This window comes from Micromys minutus (genome assembly GCF_963924665.1).
Source record: "Micromys minutus genome assembly, chromosome: 12".
In the NCBI taxonomy this organism is placed as follows: Eukaryota; Metazoa; Chordata; class Mammalia; order Rodentia; family Muridae; genus Micromys; species Micromys minutus.
Window position 1 is genome coordinate 36,135,462 of NC_137981.1, and position 26,298 is coordinate 36,161,759.

At 45.1% G+C, this 26,298-nt stretch overlaps 1 protein-coding gene across 1 annotated transcript in view; it reads right to left on the reverse strand.

Annotated features, from left to right (window-relative positions):
• Positions 1-25,837, reverse strand: part of LRMDA (leucine rich melanocyte differentiation associated) — a gene marked incomplete at its 5' end in the record, with an annotated part of 952,780 nt that extends 926,943 nt beyond the window's left edge. The window contains 2 exons of the mRNA XM_080926984.1: positions 19,804-19,904; positions 25,716-25,837. Coding sequence (XP_080783110.1) covers positions 19,804-19,904; positions 25,716-25,745 — 131 coding nt within the window. The remainder of the gene's footprint in view (positions 1-19,803; positions 19,905-25,715) is intronic.
• Between the last annotated feature and the right edge of the window lie 461 nt (positions 25,838-26,298).

Sequence of the window (26,298 nt, forward strand, 5' to 3'; positions counted from 1 at the left end):
CTATCTTGAAGGCCCTTAAAGTATTTCTTATCAATACCAAAAAGTAGAAAAATACATACATACACACACACACACATATTAAACAATATAAATCAAATAATAAGGTAACTAGCAATAACTGAAATTGGCACAGTTATCTGAAAGAAAAATTATGTTGTCAGGAAAAAGCATCCATGAAAACCAAACTTCATAAAGCATTAAAAGAAAATACAGACTGCAGGAGCTTGTATGCAATTTAATCCTACTTTTGTAAAACCTTATACTACTGCGATGCTCATAGTGATGGATCCCGTGGCGGCCACATATGACAGCCCCTCTCCATGTCCAATAGTGAAAAGAGATTATTGTCCTGTAATAGAGATTGTTGAGATTATATAGTAGAGATTATTGCTCTATAATAAGATTGCCGGTTGTTTTTTTTTAATTCCTTGTGTATATTTTCTGAATTTTTATATTTGTAGAAAATAAATATTATGATGTTTATAATTACAAGAGAGTAAAGGAAACTTTAAAAAGCTAATTTTGTTTATTTGCTGTATTTGGAGGTAGGTTTCTGTGCACGTGTGTAGATGTATGCGCCTATGCATGTATGTGCAGAAATTAGAGGACGTTAGGTGTCCTACTCTATCTCTCTCCACCTTATTTCTTTGAGGTAGGGTCTCTCCTTGAAACTGCTGCTAGGCTAGGAGCTGGAAAGCCCCATCAAGCCTCTTACCTCTACCTCCAACAGTGCTAGGATTACCTGCAGAAATCCAGCCACACCCAAACCTTGTTTCAAACAAAGTAAAAAGTGAGGACTGAAGTTGTCCTCTGACCTCCACACATATGTCTAACATATACATGCCCCCTACCCACACACATGAATCGTGCACACATATGTGTACATAAATCATATACTGTAAACTACTTTAAAATGCAGGAAAATCAAACTTATGCTTGTAGGAATGATCTCACATTCCACGCTACGAAATACTCATTGGGTCAGTGATGCTCTTGGTTTGTAGGATGTGGGAAGGAAAGGGCTCCTCCAGCCGAGGCAGGAGGAGAGAGCCTGGAAGTGCAGACCAGTAAGGACCCATAGACTCAAGAGACTGAGGTGGAAAGATCACTGGACCCCAAGAGTTCAAGACAAGCCTGCACAATGCAGTGAGGACTCACTCTCCTGTAAACGTGTTAATGAGTTCTTCCTCCTGCCCCAGGAGGAAGCTGGTCCTGAAGCTCAGTTGCAGTCCATGAATGGAGCTTGACGTAGCTTTGGGTGAGAAAAGTCCTCCCCAGTCTGAGTTCACGAGTACAGGTAGATTTAAAGAAACATTAAAGTCACTGGGAATCATTTAATGAAACGGAATTTCACTCTGGCAGTTGGTTTTCTTAAAGTCTTGCTATGTCCTACTTAACACTTAATATTTCCTTTGGAAGGTTGCAACAGGGTCTCCCTAGGTATCCCAGACTGACTTTCAACACAAGAACTTCCTGCCTCCCACTGTGAGGGCTGGGACACAGCCCTACTTAATATTCCATGGAGACTAATAATTATTATGCTTAGTGTAGTCTAATGAAGATTTGCTTCCTTCCTACCCTACTCCCCTCCCCTTCAGACAGAATTAAATTGGGAAAAAGTTCTCTCAGTTGTCTTTGCCCAAGGGAAGTGTGGCCATTCCGTTTAGTTTTTAACGATGGGGGATTAAATCAAAGGTTTTGTCCATGGGAGACAAGCACTCTACCACTGAGCTGCATCCCCAAACCCTGGCCTTTCAGACTCCAGGCCTTGCGCTCTTTGCAAACCGACCAAGGCCACACAACCCTTAAAACAATTCTGCTCGCAAATAAAAGAATCATAAGTGGCAAAAGGGGCTCTGGGGAATCTGTGCTCTGCCAGGACACCTCTGTGAGTACAAAACCGACATTTCACATTCGATCTTCGTGACCCCGCTAGACCAGCACCATTATCCCTGTCTGGAAGATGACAGTGAGGATTAAATGGCTTCTTCTTTGGTAACTCACAGAGAATGTGTGAGGGGCTACAGAAGACTGCCCTGTAATGTCTTCTCCCGTGGCCTCCTTGCTCTTCCTCCAGCCCATCCCCAGCCTAAGCATCCCTGGATTCCTGGTCTCTGATGGTGACTCTTGCTAGCAGTAAGCTAGCAAGAATTCAGCTTCTCATTTAAAAGCAAAGACACAGTCAGTGGTGCCTTGGAGTAGCTTAGGGACTTATCATCATCCAAACGGTACCTATGTTGACCCTGAAGAGCGAGACAACAGATGACTTCCTTGACACAACAGAGACTTGGGCCCTTGAAAGTTGTCCAGATGAACACGATCAAGAACAGGACCAAAACATACCAGAGATGGAACCAGATAGGGTCCTGGGGGTCCGTAAAGAAGTAAGACAACAAATGTTACGCAACCATATTCTAGACAGACTTTTAAAATCAAGAATAGCTCACCTCATCAAGCTTCATGTTATTGCACCTCACAGACACACAGATGCCAACCCCACATCGTGGAAGCCCGTCAGCACCAGGTTTTCCACCAGCTCAGATCACCCTTAGCATTTTCTTAGCCGTAAAGTATTTCTTAATTAAGGTGTGCGCTTTCTTAGACATGACGTTGTTACACACTTAACACACTACAGTGCCGTGTAAATATAACTTTTATATCCACTGGGAAATCAAAAGTTCTGTGTGACTCACTGTACCGCAATCTTCACTTTACTGCAGCAGTCTGGAACCCAACCTGCTATCTCTCTGCGGTCCGCCAGCACTCACAGCCTAGAACTTTTATTGCCTCTTGTGGGGAGAAAGAAGATAAAAGTCAAATATAAGTTCAGCCAGAGAACAAAGCAGCAAAGCCTTTGTGGGGTATGTTGGGGGGGGGGTGGGCTTCTCCTTTCCAAAGCCTTGGAAGACAGGATTCCCTTCCGATGTGCTACCAACCTACACCAGTTTTCCTGCAAAGGAACATGAACACAAAATGGAGCCATCAAGCTGCTTGTGTGTTGCGGTGCAGAGTAAGTGACTCAGCAGTAGAACAAAGCTATATCTCCCTCTTGGCCCGCCACTGACCAGCCATGGGCTTGCATTTCAGTGGATGATAACATGCTTCCATGAGTCCCACCCCATGTACAGAACCACTGAGGTGCAAACTCACCCCGGGGGAGACTGGGACACATCACCCCTAAGCAGACCAAAGAAGGAGAATAAACATCTTTCTAGCTTCTCCCCTTTAGAAGGAGCACAGGGCCAGCCCACAGGGCCTTGTGGGTACAAAGCTGCATGCTTGCAGCTCAAGTTTTAGAACAACTCCATTAGCTGTGACCCTTCTAACAGTGTAATTGCTATGTATGCATGTCAGGGTACGTGCTTGGTCCTTGCTCAGCCTGCAAATGGGCTACCCTTCTTCTGCTAGAGGTGGCTTCTCTCCCACCCCGTGCCTGTAACTCCACAGTGAAGCCTTCAGGAGAATCCATATCTCCCCTAGTCCTTCCTTACTTGACCAGCCTCCTCAAAAGACTAACATTGCCAACTTCTATATGGTACAACCAGAAAACTGGGAGATATGTCTTCTCATACAGGAAGAAGTCTACCCTGCTCTCCAATCATTTCTTCCAGGATCCTAACCAACACCTGGGGGTACAAAGCCCATGGTCTCACCATCCTACCAAAGAAGGACCTGGTCCCAAAACCCTGATGTCATACAAGCCACTTACCCAACAGTTTAATCCTGCCCTTCCTCTGTGATTGACAAGGACCACATCACCTCGTGAAGTTACCCTTGATGAAGTCCTCTCCCTGGGAATATCCTGGGCACCAGCATCACTTAACTAGACTGGACTATCCTGTGTGTAGCTCAGGACACTCATGTGGGTGCCTCCTGAGACTCACCCGGGTTCGTTCAGCTGTCCTGCCTGCCTCCCTGGCACCATGCCCATACATGTCGTCCCTCGGTTCTGTTGACTAGCTCAGTGACATCAGCAGAGGGCATTCTAGGGTTTTCTGAGCTCTCTGGGAAGGAACACAGCCATTGCTCCAGTTGTCTGTACCCTCCCCACACTGAAGCTTTAGCAGGGGAAGACATCCCATCTTTAAGTTCCAGCTACGTGAGAATCCAGTCCCAGAGCCTTCATGGGATCCCCGGCCATCACTGTCTGAGAGTCTACGATAGTATGTGGGTACAGATAATGAACATGTGAGAGAATACAGAAGCCCATGCTCTCGGCCTCAGAGGACAGACAGCTCTGAAAAAGCCATGCTCTCCTGAACGCGATCCTGAGCAGCGTACGGGTGCGGGAACTCCCTCAAGTATTGTCTCTGTTGTCGAGGCTTAGTGAACCAAGGTCTTGGAGAAAGCCTACCCCCGGGCACCTGCACAGAGGGATGCAAATGGCCATGGCAGTTAGAAAGACTATTGTATCCCTGCTGGCATCCTCTAACATGAGCAGGCCCCAGGCTGACCTCCACCTCCTGGCTCAGGAGGAAAAAGATAAAATAAACCTTAAAAGCATACAGTTAAATTTATCTCACTGGTCTCTCTTTTGGAGATGCAGGCCATGGGCACGGACGAGTCCAGTATTCCCCAGAGGAGGGAACTAGACAATGACTTTGGGGAGCCACTTCCAGGCTTCGTTTCTCTAAACCCCCGTGAGAGGCTGAATTTTCATATACGAAAGCCCAGCTCCAACAATAGAATTCAGGATAATGCTTGGCTATTTCCACTTGCAAGTAGGCTGGCAGCTGGCTTCCTGGGATGTTGATCCAGCTCAGGTATTTGAGAAGAACTCACAAAAGTGAGCCAGCCAGGACCTTCTGTTCAACTGTCACACAGAGGCAGACATCTGCCTCCCACGTCCCTTCCCCCAGTCTTGGGCCATCATCTGTTCTCAAGAAGCAATCTGATGTATTTAGAAGGGACGATCAAGAGACTCTGAAAGATGTAATGCAGGAATCAAGCAAGCACCCCACCAAGCAATTCTAGCACACTCTCCTCAAAGACTAGCGTGCCAGTGGGGGTGCATACCCGCACGGCTTCTTAGGCAAGAGACAGTGAGCTCTCAACCTGCCTCCTTGCCACGAACCCCACAGACACATTCTATAAGGATCCAGCCACAGAGCTGGTGCCCATCAAATGAGAAAAGGAAAAAGGAAAACAACACAAACACCCCCCCAAAAAAATTAGGAGCTTCTAAAGAGCAAAGCACTTGAGCCTCTAGAGAGATGTGTGTGGAAGAAAAACAGAATAGGGTCTTGAGGGTGTAGAACTTCTGCACACTGTGTTTTATTTAAAAAGAACGCAACAAAAAAAATTTTTTTAAAGATCCCTTCTGCTATTATTTCTTAAGCAAACGGGGAGCCAAACAAAGCTAGCCCTAATTAGCCCAACTTTCATGTGGCCATGATAAAGACGCAATGGCTTCCTTTGTCAACATCGCGGGTGTTTCTGCTAAACGTCTAAGTGTCATTCGAGAGTGAACAGAATGTAAAAACCAGCAGCCAGGTCAAGATGCAGAGGACAAAAAAAAAAAAAAAAAAAACACAATTCCTAGGAGCAGGGTCTTGGCAGTGGTCGGAGGCCAGGTTTCTCGCCATAGTCACAGTCTCATTCTTCCTGTTGCCCAGGCTCCTGCCACCTTTCACGGGCCTCCACAGAAGAGCAGATGTCCTCTCTAGAGGCCTACCGCCCTAGCTTGATCTAACTTTTCTAGGTAAACAAAACTCTCAGTATGAATCGTCTCATTTCCTCCGGACCCTCTGTGATTACACTGGGCTGAAGTTCCAACTGTCTTCCACATCCCTCCCAATTGCCAAAGTAGAAATGTCCTCGGAAATGTCCCACACATTTATTAAAATAATTTGGGGCTTCATGTGAAAACTATTTTGTCTAAATACTGTAAATAGTTTTAAATGACCCCTTGTATACAAATATTTTGATATCAGAAATTGATTTCCAAATGAACACACATGGAAGATAACCACACCAAGTCATGTCTGGGCACAGCCCGGTGTTCACAGATGTGGCAGCACTTCAGGGCACCTGGAAAGGCAAACTCTCTGCCAGGTCGTGCTGAGTCTATGAACTACAACTACGTAACGTGAAAACCGCTGCCCTCAGTTCCCTTTGTATCAGGCTAGAACTACCCAGAATCTTCAGGAAGAAAACCCCTAACAAATCCTGCTTTCCCAAGCTACTGGCTTTTCAGGGGAATGCTGTAAGTAAATAAGATGGAAAAATGATGCTGAATGCTTGAAAGAAAATCATTCTAAAAGCATTCGATTTTTCTCGGGTAAGCTGAGGCAAGATTTCTAAAGCTTGCAAACCTGCAAAGGTTCTGGTTACTAACCCTCATTGTGTGAAAAGACGAAAGGGGGGTGGGAGGAGGTGGATAACCTGTGTCTAAAACTTATGAGAAAAAACAGGGCTGTGACGTGACCCCGAGTCTCCAGACACTCCTGGTTTCCCCCTGAGCTGTGTGAACCCCGAGAGGTATGAACAGCAGTCACATTGGAAAGGGCGAACAAAGAACAGAGGCGCTTGATAAACACCATTAGCCAGGGCTCCAGGCAGCGCGGAATAAACCAGCCTGAGATAAATGGGAAGTGAGACCCCAGCACAAACTTTCCAGGCAGCTCAGGAGTGTGACTGCCCAAGACCCTAAGAGCCCTGAAGTGAGGCAGGAAAGAGAGAGAGAGAGAGAGAGAGAGAGAGAGAGAGAGAGAGAGAGAGAGAGAGAGAGAGAGAGAGAGAGAGAGAGAGAGAGACCATGAGCAGGGTCCAAGGCTGAGCCCCTCCTATGCCCTCTCCAACAGTCCTGCCCATGCCTTTTCTTCCCTGGCTACACAGAATAAAGGTAACCAAGGCCTAGGGAGACCAATCCAGGCAAAAGGTGCTTATTTCTTCCACCGAGACAACTGCACAGAGCTGATGGAACTAGCACACACATGCAGTACACCCAAACGAATATACTACAAAGAACGGCCTTGCTGATGCAGTCTAAGGACACACACACACACACACACACACACACACACACACAAACACACACGTTTCTTTTACCAAAGCAATAGCTGAAAAGGAAAAAAAAAAAAAAAAAGTAACTCCTCAATCAAGCCTTATTCTCTGCAATCAGCTCAATGTAGTTAAATTAGCAAAACGCTCCCTTGGCGTTTAAAATCTTTTTTCCCTTTCTTTCCCCCTTGCTAAGCAGAGTAGGGGTGAAGTCTAATAAGTCAAAAGACAAAGTGGCTTCAAAACAAAATCGGTTATTTGTAAACAATCCTTGTGGGGGATTTCTCCCCTCCTCTCCACGCCACCCCAAGAAAAACAGCCCTGCCAGTTAGAGTAGAAAGCCGAGTAAAGACAAATCAATTAGCTTGCTAATTTCTCCTCCTCTCGTTTATTTAGCGCTGCACTGTATTTGTCGTAATTGACTACAATTATGTTAATTACTAACTCCAGTATAATTACTATATTTATTGTCATTGAGCACGCGATGTACCCACAGCAAAGCTGGCATTTGTCGGGCATCAAGGAAGCAAACTGTCGAGAGGTGGTTCTCCGCAAACTGGAGGATGTGGCTTTCACAAATGAAAGGGCCAAAGAGATTTCATGCAATGTTAGTTTGAAAGCACTGGTTCATTAAGGATATTAATTTTCTGATAACTACACATTTAAACGTGACACACTCCGTGCGCAGTATCTACAGGATTTCGCAATTATTAATGCGTGACAGTTTCAAATGCTAAGTGAATCAATTAAACAGCAGCATTCACAATCCCGAGAAGAGATAACTGCTTCATAACTACCTAAGACTACAATTTTCACATGACAAAAAAAAAAAAAGAGCCATTGAGGCGCCTTCAAAACCTGACAGGTCAAGAAAGAAGTTTGAAACAAAAGCACCTTCCAGCCATCATCTTCTCGTTACTTGTCAGATCAACTTTGCTGGTGTCTCCCCCAGAAATGCATCACACGCCAGCTGCCACAAGGTGATTTTTCATGTCTTGTCAAAGAAATCTTTTATTCTATTTGCTCTGCATTAACATGTTACATTTATTGATCAAGGGCCTGTTCGGCAGCCGCAGCAGGGCACTGAGCTCTCCATGCCTACGGGGCTTTGATGTCCCGGTGACATTCGAGCCCGAATAATGCACATACTAAATGGATTTAATGCAGAAATGTGTTTGGGCCTGACAGTTACATTAATAACAGCCCCTCACACTGATAAATATGCAATTGCTACTATTAAGAGTTACCCAATTATGGGGAAAATATTTCTCTACCTTATAAATAAATCCATCAAGGGGAGGAAAAAAAGTTTTAACAATGGTGCATTTTCTTAAAAAAACACTTCTCCAGAAGCAGGGGCTGGAACCCCCTCTTTTGCTCTCTCTTCCAATTGTTTTTAAAAAGTCTCGAGAATGGTTGGGGATGTTTTTTTTTTCTTCTAAATCTCTTTTGTTGGTCTTCTGCGTTGTGCCCATCTCTGGTTTCTGCGTAACCGGAGAAAAAGCAGACACCCTGAAGAATGAAGTACAGGGTTCTGTGTATAGTCAAGACAGCAGCTTAGGGGGTATAGGGGTGCACAGCTGATCTCCATAATGACGGGTCTGGGGGAGGAGCCTTTATTTTTTCCAACTCTAAAGAAAACCTGCCCATGTGTTTGTATCTCATTGTAAACCCGAAGTGACCTCGCACTGCAGCAGGATGAGGAAGGGTCCAAAGGGAAAGAGAAAGCAGCTGGCACTTAAAGTCTCGGCCAAGGAGAATTTGTCGTTATTAAATTCGTACAATTAAACACAGACACCCAAGCAAAAAGAGGATAATGGCTCCCTTTCATCATCCGGGAACGTGGAATGGCTAAAACCACCAACAGCCAGCTCCCTGAGGAGACGAAAGAGGCTTTTCAGACAGGGAATGTATGGGAGTGTGAGTCCATGTGCAAGTGAACACACACACACACACACACACACACACACGTCTTTTTTCTGACTCAAAAACCAAGGTCCACTGTTCCAGGGCTGGGACAGCAAAGCTGAATAATTTTTCCCATGACCACCATCTTGGATTTGAGCCAATCTGCACAGCCTAAAGGGAGAAAGACTGCACCCTGGGGTGAGTCCTCTGGGAACCCTTGCTTCTGAGTCCACCTGGGCCTCCTGGGGTACTGGTGTCCTAAACTTCCCAAACTAGAGCTGACTTTAAAAGGCAGGAGAAAGAGAGAGGGGAACCAGTGTGGCTCCAGCTAAAGCCTTGGGAGTCTTGAGGATGCACTAGAAACCTGCCGTGGCTATTTCTACTGGCTGATAGGGGTTTAAAAGGAAAAAGGAAACTCTGATACACATAAAAGCAAGGGTTTATAGGTTGTTAAAAATATTAATGAAAAAAATAGACAAATAAATAAACAGTGCCAGTTTGTATATTTTCAATAACTACAAAACCCGTGTAATCCCAGGTCTCAGGTTGTTTTAATCCCATGGTCTGAGGCAAACATCTGGGCTTCCCTGAGCCTCAGCCACTTTGTGTGTGAGATGTGGGCTCTGATAGTTTCATTTGGAGGATGTCGGATTAGAGTAGAGCACATATGACAGGTGTTCTGCCCAGCCGTGGAAGGAGTGAGGCCTGCATACTGTTAGCTGCTATCTGCTAATAAGAAAATAAACATAATTGCTGAAATCATTTCTCCAACTCCCCATTTCTGGACTCCCTTGGAAAGGATGCCAACCACCTCCCAATATTTACTGCCGACTTTGTTTTTACCGTGAAGTCTCTCTAAGGAGACATTCTGCGAAAAACTGTCACCAAAGCCTCCACAGGTCCTCGGTGGAACACACATTTAAGGGAAGAGGGTTTGCTTCTTTTTCGTCCCAGATAAACACTGAGCAAGGCATTTAGCATCCCAGCCTCGTGCACTTAACAGCAGTACGACTACCAACACCATCACTACGGCAACAAGCTGCATCCTGCAGCAGCAGGGCTCTGGTGACAAACCTGGTGGCCCGGTGATGAGGAAGTATAAAAGAGTTAAAGGCCCTGCCCATTTTCCTACCCTGCCCACCCTCGAAGCACCAAAGCCACCCGGATATGACATGAACGGCAACATCACTGACACCCTGACACCCCAAAATCATATCCTGTGAAGATAGGAGGGTGGAGAGATAGATGGGTAGAGCTATGAGACAGTGAAGATAAAGATTGGTGCCCAAAATTCTACAAACGCTGCAGGAAGTACTGAGGCAAAGCTGGTGGAAAACGCTTCCTGTGAGTTGCAGGCAACATGGTCATCCCTGAGAAAACGAAGCTCAGAAGTAACCTGCAGCTTGTCGCAACTCTCTGACTGCCCACCAGTCCCCAGCCCTGTCTTATTTCTGTGGCCCAACAACCTACCTTTGTGCCCAGTGGGTAGAAATTCAGGTAGTTCAGGAAGATGCACAGATGGAGTGATTGGAAGACAGTACCATGGCAACCATTCATGAACTGACACCTGCCCCCGAGTGCTCCTCCTAGCCTAATGTCAGCAAACTGTCTTCTGTCTCTGTGAGTCATGCCAGAAAGTGTTGTAAGTACAGAAGTCAGGGTCTTACCACTGCTATACGTGACCTGTCAGATGGCTGTGCGTTTTGCCTTTTGATTGTATCTTTGCTTGGCTTCTGGGGACACCTGAATGGTCAGTAATACTCTGAGAACCATGACAAAAACAAAATAACAAACAAACAAACAAAAGCTTCCAATGTTCTGTTGCTGCTTTTAACCATATTGGTCAGCTTAGAGGGGATGCTGGTTCCAACCTATGCAGAAAGTGACAGTTCTGAAGACTGATAAAACAGAGAGTGTCACCACACTTTAGCGAACTCATAGTCTATCTTAGTTACTAACAGCATCCTACCCAGGTCATTGTGTGACTCAGAAAAGACCTGGACACCTGGATTTCAGAAACAATTTGTACAAGGCCCTCATCTGTAAAGACACTATTTAATGAAGATCCCAGTGACATGCTCTGGGAGCTCACCTCCTGGGGTATATAGATAGAGAATTTCTTCTCAGGCCTATTCCTAATTGGCAGAAATTCAAATTATATGACATAAAATGGTTTAACCTGCAAAATATTAGGAGCAATTGGAAAACCGCATTGCTTGTTACAGTTAGGATACTCTAGGCTACACGTAAATGGCTCCAAAGTCTCACAGTATGGATTTCTTCAAGTCTGTGTCCTTAATTGATAAGCACACTCACCTACGGTTGAAATCTAAGACTTAGGCTATGAGGATAGAAGTGTGTTGGCTTTCTTGGAATTTCTTCTCAGTGGATCCCAAAGGACACAGAGGAATGCCAACATGGGATGCTGATAGAGAAGAAATTCTCATTGTCTTGTGAAGAGTCCCAGAGATCACCAGAGAACGAATTGGGTTGAATCCAGGCTCTAAGCCATCTTGCTAGAACTCTGTCCATTGGCCATTACAGTAGCCATGTTTATTGAAAACCTAGTATGTCCCAATCAACTTAGTAGGTATGTTACACCTAGCATGTAACAGTTTAGCACACAGATCCAAGTCAAATAAATGTAGAGGAAGCAACGGAAGAGGGTCGATTCAGAGTGATCTAAACCCAAAGCCACTCAGTGCCCATCTCTGCAAGTTAACTGGCTCAGTTCCACCCAACCATCTGTAACACGGACCAATGCTGTGTGGTATATCTGTCTCTGAAGAAGCTGTGACAGTGCGCTAAATGCCCATTTCATGACATGCAGCTGGGCTCCAGGAAGAAGGAAGTTCGTGATTCTTACCTGCAGCTGCACAACACCCTCCTTTTAACCTCTCCCACCTGGCAGAAGGCAGGAGAGCCGCAAGCAACCTCCCATCAGAAATTTTCTTCTCAGCAATTCACCCCCCCCAGCACATTTATCAGTGATGCTAAATAAGATGCGACTGCAAATAATTTAATTTTTAAAACATAAGCTTCCTGTTGCCATAGATCAATTAAAGCCTCTCACTTTTATGGCCAGATTGATGTGGGCACATTTATCACTGTTTACCACAGGAGCTCTGCTCTGCCTGCTGAGTTTAACAAGCTCAGCAGGCAGGCACCCCTCTGAAACCATTCAGGGGGTTCCGGGAAGCAGAATGGGGCCACAAGGATTCTTTCCTCCTGAAAGAATCAGAAGGGGAAATAGATGTCAGGGCAACTTATTCTAAAGCTCTCTTTGCTTTGTACAGATCCGGAACTCACTGACTAAACCATGGGATTCTCTTCTCTAGCCCAAAAATGAAGAAAGAAAGAAAGAAAGAAAGAAAGAGAGAGAGAGAGAGAGAGAGAGAGAGAGAGGGAAGGAAGGAAGGAAGGAAGGAAGGAAGGAAGGAAGGGAGCAAGCAAGGAAGAAAGGAAGGAAGGAAGGACAGGAGACAGCATTTGGGACCGTTTGGAAGAATTTGGGAAAACCAGCATCCATAGCTTTTGTAAGGAGGCAATCTGGCATCTGTACCAAAGTCCTGCCATGGCAATTTGTCCAAAGTAACTTATCAGAGCCATGTTCATCAGTGAACATTATAACACTAAGGAATGGTTTAAGGTACCATCAAAAAATGTTATATAAAGGCCCACCAGATGGCTAGGGGGGTGAAGGTGCTTAGTACTACAAGCAACGAGTTTGAGCCCCAGGGCTTACATGGTGGAAGGAGAAAACAGACTACTGACCTATACACACACACACACACACACACACACACACACACACACACAGTAAGAGAATCTGAATATATACATCATTTTTATGGCTCTGAAAGAACTAGGACAGCCACACACCACAGTGCAATGGATACATAATAAATAAGATTATCAGAGGCGTGAGAGGAAAACCATCCCCTGCCTACCTTCCTGAGTTTTCCAATATCTCTACATAGACTATTACTGATTTTAAAGAAGAAATTTCACAAAGAAATCTTAAGTATTTCACATAAACATAGATGTTAAGAGTGTGGTTGCTGATGCACATAAATTTAAGGCACAATATGCCACTCCTCCAAGCTATTAGCCAATTAACTTTCCACAGGCTCCAACCTTATGCCAAGGAAGACAGCAGGACCTGGCCCTGGAATTGATACTCCGGGAGCTCATCTGAGCCATATTCCTTTAGCTGAGCCCGTTACCATCCATCACAAGAAACAGACCCGAGATGAAGAGGCAGAAGACAGGGATGTTTGGGCCTTTTATGGAGAGAGAGGTTTCATTTGGGTTTCTTCCCTGGCTTCCATTTTCAACATACAACTTGATAAGACCCACAGTGGTGCCAAAGACTTTAATCTTCAGAAAGACTCACTGAAACAATACAACCTGAATCTGCAATTTCATCAGGGAGAACTAGCCAATTTATTGGACAACTCAAGTGAGTGAGAGGAAGATGGGTTTACTATAGCTAACACAGAAGACCATGAGCTGTAGTAGAAATGGAAGAACACACATCTTACCACCAAGCAAAGAGCCCAAAACTTTAAAACTCACAATTATCTTTCTGCCAGTATGAGTAGGTAACCATAGGAAAAAGACCAGAACTCTTTGTGTGTGGTGTATATATATGCATGCATGCATGTATGTATGTATATATGCATGCATGTATGTATGTATGTATGTGTGTGTGTGTGCATGCATACATGGATGCATGCATGTGTTTTTAAGAAATAATATTTTAAGATTATTATTATTATTATTATTATTATTATTATTATTATTATTATTGACCATTCATGAGTCCCCAGAAGCCAAGCAAAAATACAATCAAAAGGCAAAATGCACAGCCATCTGACAGGTCACATATAACACTCAGTGGTAAGACCCTGATGTTTGAACACACAGCAGAGGAGCAGCAAGCTGGGCAATAACAAGAGTACCACCCACATGTCTTTTCTCAGTGTGGGATTAAACTCAGAATCTCACCCATGCTAACCAGGCGCTCTGCCGTAGCCCTGCCCCCGGTGCCCACAGAACCCTTTTCTGAAGGTAATTCACAACCATGAGGGTATGTGGCTGAGAGCGAATAACAAACCAACACAGAAGGCTGTCCTCACGGATGTGCCTAAAGCCTAATGCCCCCTTCTTAACATCTTGGCAAGAGTTAAGTCTGAACCTGGCCAGACTAGGATGCCCTGGGACAGACCAATAACAAACCAGATAATCAAGTTATCAAAAACGCCCAACAAAAGAAAGTCCAAGATCTCCGAGATTCACTAGTGCATTCGACCAAAGAGAAAAATGCCCATGCCAATCCTTGAACTGTCTCGAGTAACAGAAGAACAGAATGCTAGCACAAACACTAAGAACCCTTCCAAATGCCTTTTACAATGGCAGCCCCGCCCCTATGCCACAGCTGGACAAGAACATCGCCAATATCTCTGATAAACGTAACGCTTGGAAATCCTTTGGAGTACCAGAAAGCAAATTCCACCGCACATTAAAGGGGATTATTTATAATATGTTACAGGATCGGCACAACATTTACAGATCAATGATGTCACAGCCCTTGTCAAAATAACGAGTGCCAAAAGTGGCGTGGTCGCCTCAGATCCAGGAAAACGCATTCGACAGAATTCCATACCCTTTAATAAGAAACTCAATGAATCAGGTGTAGACGGGCTGTACTTCCATATAATGAAGACTTTCTACAGCCACTCTCTGAAAAGCTATCAGCGGCTTTTTTTATACCCGGCTTGATGGCTCCTGGGGGTGGGGAGAGTCGTTGTCTTCAGTGACGTAGCCACTTGTAAGCCTCCCATACTCCAATGAATAATTCATACCTACGGTCACTTGTGGGCATCCTGGTCAAATTCAGTGGGTCACAAAACAAAACCAAACAAACAACAAAGACACACCACTGGGAGAGGGTGCTCGTGGAGAAGAGGGGGCTGATGGAGGTAGGAGGGGAACAAGGGAGGGTGGGGTGGTAAGTGTGACCAGAACATATCATATACATATACAAAACTGTCAAAAAGAAACTCAGTTTTTAAAGATACAGATTAAACAGTGAATGATGACTCCGAAAATCTGAATTAAGATGTATGTTTATTTTTAGCCAGGCACAGTGGTGCATCCCTCGGGAGGCAGAGGCAGATAAATCTCTGTGAGTTCGAGGCCAGCCTGGTCTACATAGTAAGTTCCAGGACAGGTTGAACTACACAGTGAGAACCTGTCTCAATTAACAAAACAAAAATGAAAAAAATTGATTTATATTTATTTTTAATTGTGTGTATACATAGAGAAACCCGCAGAACCTGTAGACAGTGTCAGGTCCCCTGGAACTGGATTTATAGGCAGCTGTGAGCCACTTTCAATGGTGTGAACTAAACTCAGGACCTCTGCAAGAGCAGCAAGTGCTCCTACCTGCTGAACCACCTCTCCAAGCCCCAGATCTGAGTTCTTAAACACAGTTGCTGAACCTACACTGGTGGCTCAGCTGGTAAAGTGATTACCACCAAGACAATCTGACCTCAGTCTCAAAGACCCACGTGGGTTAAGGGTTATCCTTCTGCCCTCTACTTTCATGCTGTGATGTAGGCACACATGCACGTATGCACACACATGCACAAATACACACACACCAAATAAATGTTAAAAGAAAAGAAATTAAACATTGTTTGGGGGGAGGTTTTTTCTTTTACTGAAAATAGATAATTTTTTTTTCACATAATATGAATCCTGACTATGGTTTCCCCTCTGTCTGTTCTTCCTGCCCTCCTCACTTCTTCTCCCATCCCAATTCATACCTTTCTTCTCTTGTTAGAAAACAAACAGGCCTCTCAGGGTTAATAACATAATATGTTATATTATATTATATCATATTATATTATAAGATAATAAGATAAGACCAAAACAAACACATCCAGTACAGGAGAAATGTTTAAAGGAAAGAAAAACTATCCAACGACACAATAAACTTGCCGCTGACAGAAATATTTATTGTGAAGACTGTGGACACTTCTAGTGCAAGCTAGTGATGTGATAATTCACTACTAATAAGCGGGGATCAGAACATTTAAGAAATTAATATGATGCTTTTTAATGTGGCCTTTGGGGATCAGAGGGGTGGCTCCGTGGTTAAAAGCTAGTAGATGCTCTTCCAGAGGACAAGGATTCAATTCCCAGCACTCACGTGGCAGCTCACAACTGTCTGTAACTCCAGTTCCAGGGGATCAGACACCCTCACACAAACACACAAAATGCCGGTGCACATAAAATAAAAATAATAAATAATTTAAATGTGGCTTTTAGACTGTATACATAACAGTAGCAGACACAGGTGTCTTGAGCCTGGAACCTGGAAGTTTATGCTTTCAGGGGCTTCAGGAAATCCATGATTTTTATGTAGCAACCAAAAACAGTCTTATACATTTTACTGAATGTCACATTACTTAAATCTATGGGTGATTAAAATCCATTTTAAGAGAAAAATAAGTCCATATTTGGCAGGCCCCAGAAAACATGGCACTAGATCATAACACTCTGGAAGGTTCTCCTTACGCACAGGACAAGGATACCCTTGTCACCTTTTCTTCAGTATATTTCTAGAGGTCCCAACCACAGCAATTAGGCAAGAAAAAATATAATGAGGATCTAAATCAAAAAGAATAGAAGAAAAATTATCTCCACTGCACACATTATGACCATACACACAAACTGGGGGCAGGGGGAAGAGGGAGGGAGAGAGAGAGAGAGAGAGAGAGAGAGAGAGAGAGAGAGAGAGAGACCACAAAGATTCTATCAAAACAAATTCAGGCAAGTCGCCTGATATAAAATCAACATATAAGAGTCTGTTCCATTTCTAAACACTAAACATAATACAAAACAGAATGAGTGGGCAGACAATTTCATTTACAACAGAACTGAGGGAAGAAATAAAATACTTAGTGATAAATTAACCAAAGAAGTGAAAGATCTACTCAACAAAAAAACTATAAAAATACTCCTGAAAGAAAGTTAAAGACGATACAAATAACTGAGATTAGAGTCTGTGTCAACTGACTGGGTGAGCTGCTGAAGGGACTTTAGACTGAGAATGCAGTCCCTACCAAAATGGCAACATGTTTCACAAAATCCAGACGACCACAAAAGACCCCAGACAGCTAACGTGGTCCTGAGCAAAAGGAAGAAAAGTTGAGACAAACAACCTACCGAATTTCAATATGCACTACAGGGATATAGTTGCCAAAGCAACACAGTACCAGCATATGGAAAACATACAGAACAGCAGGACATAATACAGCATTGGGACATCCATCCATCCATTCATGGTCAAGTGCTCTTAATAAAGGCGCCAAGCCCACACCAGGAGAAAGGATGCTCTCCTCAATAAGAAGGCTTAAACACAAGACCTGGGGCTGCAAATTCGCTAGAATAAAACACAGAGCACTTATTTCTTCAATTTTTTTCTATTTTGTGAATTTATAATATGATTACATCATTTCCTCCCTTCTCTATCCTCCCTCCAACTCCTTCCATGTACTCTCCTCTGCCCTCCAATTCATGGCCTCTTTTTCTTTAATTGTTGTGTGTGTGTGTACATGTATATATTCCTGAATTCACAAATACAACCTGTTCAGTCTGCATAACGTTATTTGTATGTATGTTTTCAAAGCTTATCATTTGGCACCAGATAACCGGTCAGTGTGCTCTTCCTGGGGAAGCTGATTTCTCCCCCTCTCAGCATCACTGAACCTGTAGTTCTTCATCTATAATTGACACCTCCCGACCTTTTCCTATTCCATGTTAGCATGTCTATTATGTTTAGGCAGCCATGTTGGTGAGACTTCAAGGATGTAGCTTCCCTGACATTTCTAGAGAGAGAAATAACAAGGTACAAGTGGTTTTTGTTTTGTTTTTTAATGTGTGTGTGTGTGAGTGTGAGTGTGTGTGTGTATGTGTGTGTGTGTGTGTGTGTGTGTGTGTGTGTGTATGTGTGTGTGTGTGTGTGTGTGTGTTGGGGAGGAGGTGAGCATGTGTTATAACACGTGTAGTAGAGGTCAGAGAGCAACTGTAGGATTCAGTTCTCTCCTTCTACCATGTGGATTCTGTGGATTAAACTCAGGTCATCAAGCTCAGCAGCCAAAACATTTAACTCTGAGCAGTCTCTCTGGCCCAAAAAACTATTGCTTGGTGTATTTGGGCAATGCTTTGATTGTTTTTGTTTGTTTTTTTTTTTTTTTGTTTGTTTGTTTTAAGGAACAACACTAAAGGCAAGACCAGACAAGTAAGATTTCATCATCAAACTTTGCAATTATTCACACTGGGAATGCACAATCAATCTCGCGCCCCCCCCCCCCCAGAGCCAAGAGTTCTTTCTCTCCCCCTGCCTCTCCATGCCTTCCCAGGTCCAGCATCTTACCAGTTATAGGTAGAAGGACCCAGGTAAACAGAGATAGTGGTTTCCTCAGACATGACAGTTCCCACTTCCTGCACCCACTGGCATGCTCCTTCAAAGGACCAACCCTCCTCAGACCCACCTATGGATTTCCAACAGATATTAACCCTGATACAACCCCTGAGCTGTGAGGCCCTGGGCCCCTATAGGCCACCCACACAGAGAGAACATGGAACATTATGAAAAACCTCTTGCCTGAATCCAGGCAGAGGAACTATGTAAGGTGTGGACATCTTAGACCCAGCTCACTCTAGCTTTTACACTCTGTCCTCTCTCTGACACGGTGACCACAAAGCACCCTGGATTTCTCTAGGGGCCATAATTACATTTAGCCACCTTTTGCATGGACTTTGCAAGATTAAGATCTCCACCCCTTTTCTGGAGACCACACAGCTCAGTGTAGACTGTGCTAGCTCCTAGGTACCCACTAGGTGACATGAGATTATCAGAATGAAACTGCCATTCTCCCCTATCTGCTGAGAACCAGTATCCTGAGTTCTATCCATCCCTCACCAAATTCTTCATTCCCAAATATCTCCACTCTTCGAAAGAGACAACGACCCTAAGAACCAGAAGCAGGAACATACCTGGGTCTTGGAATGGTGGTCAGGTTTCAAGCAGAGGGCAGGCTGAAACTCTGGAACAGCACTTAAAGAACAGCCCAAACACAGAAGCTCAAGAGCAGGCCAGGCCTGATTCTTGTCCACCTGTCCCACCAACACCTATAGTCCGAGCGCCATCGCCTTTCCTGTGCTAGCCCAAACACCAGCATAGCACATCACTTTTTAAGAAGACATAAAATGGACTGCCATACAAGCTCACACTTACCTTCCGGCAGAGACTCAAACTGGTGATAGAAAACCCCACCTCCTCACTACCACCACCACCACCACTTCTTCTCACTGCCCTGCCCCCCACCACCACTTCACACCAACAGTCATCCTTGGAGAGAGAGCATCCTCATGAATATTTAAAACATCAAAGCTGAAAAATACACCTGTGCACACCCTATCTGTGATTTGCTATACTCCATGAGAGGCAGTCACTCCCAGGAAACAAAGCTAAACACCCCTAAAACACTCACTGGCTCATCTCATTTCTTTCCCCAAGAGGATTCAGACTCATGTACATAGGTGTCTGTGGGAAAGGAAAAGAACAAAGTATAAAGTCTAAAACCCTCCCACAGTCATGAAGTGAACCAGACTCCGATGCTCTGACCTTCTGAGGCAGCACTTACTAGAGGGCCAGGCAGGATCTCTAAGATCATTTGCAACAGGGTCTGGCATGTGGTCCCATTTTTCTCAAGAGCCTGTAACGAATTGGGGCCTGTGACTTGAGCCCGTTACCCCAAAGTCCTGGAGGGAACTGGGTAGCCCAGGCCCGGCTTGCATCTCTCAAAGCTTACATACCTCAAGAGGTTGAAGCTCAGGTCAAGTCTCTTTGCAAAATGTCCAAAGTCCCGGCCCAGGTACTCCGGAATTTCTCTGCAGTACTGGCCTACGTAGGACACCTGCAAATTCAATGGGACAAAAATGGAAAATTTACCAGGCTACTCAGAACCCAGAGCCACCAGTCCCATGACTGCTTCCTTAAGGCTGGCCTTTCTACACAGAAAGACTAATCTGTATCTCTTTCTGCCACTCTGGGGGACTCTGCCAATAGCTCCCCATTTCCTGGCACAGGCATATTGATGGAGATATATTGTGGCAAAATAGAAATTAGATTAAAACTGGATGGGGTACAGGTGACCAAACAAGCCCAATGTCAGAGCATGTGAGGACAGCCACCACCTTCAGCCACCCACCCTGACCTTTGTGTGATGGCTGCCTATCTGCCTATCCTTCTCCCTCTCCCAACCACCCCATGTTACATTCATCCTCACAGGAGACAGCTGGGATGCTCTCCCAAGCAGGCCCCAGCCTTTTCTCCAGGTTCAGGAGAGATCTCTGTAGTCACCGTGAAAAGTGTCCCTTCCACCCTCTGACTCTGCCACAAAAAGTCAGATCTACAAAGATCATGCTCAGCTGTGCAGCTGAGATATTAAAAAAAAAAAAAAAAAAAAAAAAAAAAAAAAAAAAAAAAAAAAAAAAAAACCTCAAAAACATACTTAAAGTAAGTCCACGATTTTGTGTCTGGCTGCACTCACAGCTTTCAGTGGTGACACACAGCCCTCGAGCCACAGGTTGAACCTATATTTAAACCCCCAAGGCATTAAAACAAGCTAGGCACAGAAGACTCCACCAGTCCCACTGTAGTGCCTCTACACCCACCATAGTCCTCACAAAGTGTTGACAAGGCCTAGGGTAGCATGGGCCAGAGTTTCTAAGGTTTACATCAGGAGGCCACTTTCTGTTTAAATGGTTTTGCCTGCACATTTTGCCCCGCTCCATGACTTAATCTTGCCCAGGTCTTGTGAGGGTGACCACAGTGACTGTACCTTCACAAGAATGATGGTCCTGTCGTGTCCAGAAAACCTGGTTTCACTCCAGTCCTTCCCTAGTTCTAGCTCTTACAGTCTTCCTAACTCACTTCTTTGACAGCCCCTGTTGGAGAAGTGATGTGAGTGTCCCAGGCTAGCCCACTTATTCTCTGCACTTTGATCAGCTGTGTTTCTTTATTACCCATCTCCTGCTGCACAGAGAAACCCCTCTGAGGAGACCTGAGAGCTACACTAAGCAACGGCCTAGCAGTGGGAATTCGAAGGCCCACTTGAGATTATTTCCACTTGGCAGAATAACAATTTCATCTCTGGGGTTCTCCCCAACCTTGGGTTCTTGGCCACATTTACAATGTCAGGCATGAGTTTCCTCCCATGGAACAGTCCCTCAATCCAGTTTTGGTTACTCCCATACCATTCATGCCTCCACTGCAGCTGTGGGTACATCCTCCATTCTGGTGATAATTGCACTTTGTCAAGTTCACGGCCGGGTAAGACTATATTGATGGTTTTTTTCCCCCAGCAGCACACATAGCATGTATGTATGTAGCAGTACACATAGCATGTATGTATGTCCGCTGTCTAGGGAGCTTTTGGTATCTTACTTTATGTAATCATTTAAGCAGCTCATGTGCATTTCCGAATATTAAAAAGCCTAAAAAGCCTAGAACTTTTGAGAAGGCCTTCATGGGTCCTGCTCTCTATGCTAACTGCCCATGTTTACAGAGATACATTATACAGGCTGCAGGCAGGAAAGCATGGTCAAGAGGTACACAGACACACATTACTGAACTACACTACTTTCAAACCGCAGGTAGGCACTCAGGCCCTTCACATGCCTATAACTCTGATCCTGTCTCCCTACAAATGTACCTTCTACGCAGACAAAGATGTCTTGGGATGACCAACAGGTCCCCAGATCACTGTCTCTTAACAGGGCCTTGGGCAAGCTAGGTGGGTGCTGGACCAACTGAGTGACTCTCAGCCTCTGCTTCCTCTTTTTCTGAACTTATCGAGTAGACATCAACTACCAGCAAGAGCAGTTACGATGGCACAACCACACTTAGCAGATGCCAGCCCCGTGCAGCCCGGTTATCTGTTGCATCCTCACAAAACGGCCTTTGGGATCAGGCAGCGCCGTCCCACTGCACTTGTATGACAGGACTAAAGTGGCATATGAAAAGCGCTCACACAGTCCAATAGCTGTTGTTCAGATCAACATCCCCATGGAGGGCATTGGTTATTCCCATCCTCTCCTGTGCCTAAGATTTCAGTGCCCGGATTTCGAGCTTGCGCTTCTGTCTGTTACTGTATCCACGCCACAGACTGTAGCTGCCGGGCGTTCATGGAAGAAAGGACGGTGTTCAGTGGAATGTAAATGAAGCATTCAAGCCAAGGAAAGCTAAGTGAGGTCCGGCCCACAGTGGATAAAAAGATTTTACAGAGAAAAGTGATGGGGCCACATCAACTGTCCCACTTACATAACAACCATCAGCCACAGTGGCCCACACCAGCCATCAGACCGGTGTAGCCCCAGGAGCACCAATATAACATCAAACAAATATCACTAGCCACCTCTTTCAATTTTTTTTCAATTTTTTTAATTTTCAATTTTTTTCTTCAATTGTAAAAGATTTTTCAAGATCTTTCTCTTGCACTTTATTTAGGATGTATGTCCTCTAAGTACTGAAAAAGTTGCATCCAATTTTATTCTTGGATATTTCAGTTACATTATAATGAAGATGATAACCCATCTCTAGGGCTTCTCAGGAGTCCCCCCCCCCCTTACGAAGAGTCAGGGTTGATGGAGCTAGAGAAATGGCTCAACCTCTAAGAGTACTTGCTGCTCTTCCAGAGGACACAAGTTCTGTTGGCAACACCCATGTCTGGTGGCTCACAACTGCCTGTAACTCCAGCTCCAGGACATCTGTTACATCTGTTAGTCTGCTCTATATAGTTTTCTTTATTCAGAGAGTCAAATGCATCTCAAGTTGGCCTTGAGTTGACAATGTGCTCAGCCATGATCTTCTGCTTCTAACCACTAACCAAACGCAACTCGTGGAGGAAAGGGTTTACTTGGATTGCATATTGCTGGTCACTGTCCACTGAGTAAAGGCAAGGTAAAAACTCAAGGGAGCAATCTGGAGGCAGGAACTGAAGCAGAGACCAAGGAGGAACCCCAAATATTGGCTTGTTTTCTATGCTTTGCCTATAGGCCAATCTGATGGGGACATTTTCTCCCACGAGGTTCCCTCTTCTCAGATGACTCTAGCTTATGTCAAGTTGACATAAACCTAACCAGCACAATACACAATATGCCCTTCTGGCTTTCTTGATTATACATGTGTGTGTGCACAGACACACACACACACACATACACAATTCTTACACAGACACACAAATGCCCACAAATAAAAATAAGTCTTTTTAAGTTATGTTTATTTATTTGTGTGTGTGTGTGTGTGTGTGTGTGTGTGTGTGTGTGTGTGTGTTTGTCCATGCATTTAAGGCCATAGTACAGCCTATGGGAATTAGTTCTCTCCTTTTGTTTTGTTTGTTTTTTTTTAAGACAGAGTTTCCCCATAATAGCCTAAGCTATACTAGAATTCACTCTGTAGACCAGGCTGGCCTCAAACTCACAGAGATCTGCCTGCCTCTGCCTCCAAAATGATGGGATTAAAGGTGTGTGCCACCACACCCAGCTCAAAATAAATCTCTTTAAAGTTTTTTTTTAAAGGATATAGGGCTAGAGATGTCACTCGGTGGTAGCATGCTTGCTGAGCATGTGAAAATCCTGGGTTAGAGTTTCAGCACCAAAATAATTAATTATTAAAAGATCTACCTGAAAATATAATAGTGGCTTACTGGAATGTTAACTGGTAAGAGGTTAAAAGGAATATCTTCTAATAGTAGCAATGGGTGATAACCACTGTGAATTGTTTCAAAACAGCCAGCGGTGAGAACTGGAAGTCTCCAGCACAAGCCCCTAAGTGATAAGTATTTACTATAATAGATACACCAATCCTGTTCTTCTGATCATTACACACTATATACACGTATTGAAATATTATATTGCATCCTATTAAATGGGTATTTTTCAAAAAAGAAAAAAAAAGGAACTGCCTGTCAGAATTGTGCACATTCAAGGTGCTACCTCTCACAGTGGGCTCTGTTATAAACCGCGTGGAGCAGATGCTAGCAAAGAATCCAGCCCCAGAGCCAGATGGTATAGGAAAGGAGACAGTAATGCCCAAGGTACTCCAGAGCCTTCCTACCTCCTCCCCGAAACTTATCTTGAAATACTGGGCAGAGTCGCCCCCCAAAAAAGTCTTACCCACAAGTCAGCAGATACCCCTGAGCCTTGTGAAGCAGGGGTACCATTAGGGCTACCAGAAACATCAAGTCTTAAGGAGGACAAGATAAGAAAAAGGAATCTTGGGAAGTTGCAACCTCGCTGTCAAGTTCTCCAGGAACTTAGACGAAGCTTCACACAAAGAATGGTGGGACCAGAAATGCAGAAACCACAGTACGAAAGAAGGGGACCCTGCTTCTTAGGCAGACGCGTGAAGGGGCAGGCCCCCTTCCTACGCACACACCCCTCTTTATAGGAAGTCAAACTCACTTCCAGAAGCCCCTTTTCCCTGGCTCGGAATAAGATCCTCATTGTCTGGCCACTCTGCAGAGACTGACAGCAACCTGGCAGGCTCCCTTTTGAATTCCGGACTTGTGCCTGTCTGAGGCTCCAGGCAGAGCCAGGGATCCTAGGAGATTAGGTCAATAGGGGCAGCACAGAGATGGTAAGGCAGCTCATTTCCATCAATACCTGCAGGGTGCCTGGTGCATAGTAGTCACTCAATAAACGCGTTCAGTTGAGGAATGAACTACCAGACTCCTTTTTAAAAGGCACTAGGTAGTTTCTGTTCGGTAGGGTGCACCCAGCAGACATTCCTTGTGTTTCCCGTTTGCAAAATCGTAGGCCTCTGAGGAGGAACCATTCTTTTATCCCTGATGCTCTGTGCCTAAAGGGAGAACTTTCACCCTGGTGCCCTAGGGTGGAGAAGGACTTTGCCAAGTGAGAGGCTTGGGAGGGAGGAAAAGCAAAAGAGAAACCTTCCTATGTCCAGCAGATACAGGGCTCAGCCTAGGGGTGTTCTCTCCAAACACCAGAGACCTCACTACAGGGCTGAGAACAGACACTGCTATATGTCTACCATCTGGTGTTCCCATGCTCTTAGTGACTCCTCTTCAAGAAGCCCAGGTCAGAGTAAAACAGTAGCATGCTCTGGGCCTCCACCAGCCTTGAAAAGGAAGATCATTCTGAGGACAGATCCTCCAGCACCCGGCCAGAGGACACGTTGTGGTTTTCATTGTGGCTCTGGTGACTCTGTGCACTTTGCTGACGTGCCCCTCACCCCATCCTCCATGTAAATGTATCAGATCATTTGTAAGGTTGCCCTGGTCTCAACAGCTAAACGGTTGCATATTAACACATTTTTCTTATACCCTAGAAGTTCTCTTAAACCCCACATTGTGAAAGAAGAAACTGAAACACTTTTTGTGGACCCTGAAAAATATGAGCCACCAGCACTGGGTCACTTGTGGAGAAGTTAGTCCCAAAGTGTTGATCAGTGTGACTCTAGGGACAGAGGGAGTTGGGGGACTTCAACTGCTTACCACACCACTGGGGAGTGTGCCAAGATCAAAAGAAGAGTCTGATGTCTTCTTCAACTTGGAGAAAGTGTGACCACTTGGCACACATCACTTGCACATGCGACCTCCCAGCGCAAGGGTGCTCATGTCAAGCCTTGGAGACTCGTATCCTGCTTTCCCTCCTATCCCCAACTGGATCCCGGGACTAGATGGGGCTCACTTGGACCGACTTACTTGAGTTCCACTGACCATGAGCCCAGCCATGGTGGCGAGGACCCAGCAGACGGGCGGCACTGAGCGGGGTGGCAGGCGGCGCAGTTCCGCACTGGGCAGTCAGCTGACCAGCGGAAGCCCTAGGAACCGGTCGGGCCACCGAGAACTGCGCGCAGCAGCGCTGCTGCCGCCGCTGCCTGGCTCAACCCAGTGCACGTGAACGTCCACCGCCCGCAGCTCACAACCGGTAGCCCGCGGCGCCTCACCCAGCGTGGGAATCTCACGGGACTACTCCTCTCTCCTGCCTAGTTCCTGCCCGGTTCCTCCACGCCCCTTTCTCCCCAAGAGGCGCCCCCTCCAGAATCCAGTGCCCAGAACTTTATTGCATTCATCAGACTCATGCTTGGGGTGAAGGGGGTCCCCATCATGGACGTGTATCAGAGCTGATGTTAGTTCTCAGCTCGGAACTGGGCTTCCCAGAATTTCACAATCTAGGTTACATAACAGCCCTCAACTGCTGGAAGGAGGGGCCTCTTCACTCAAAGTCCCCACTACAGTCTGAAAAGTGCTGGCCAGCCGGTGGGGAATGGGCCTCCTGGTGGGG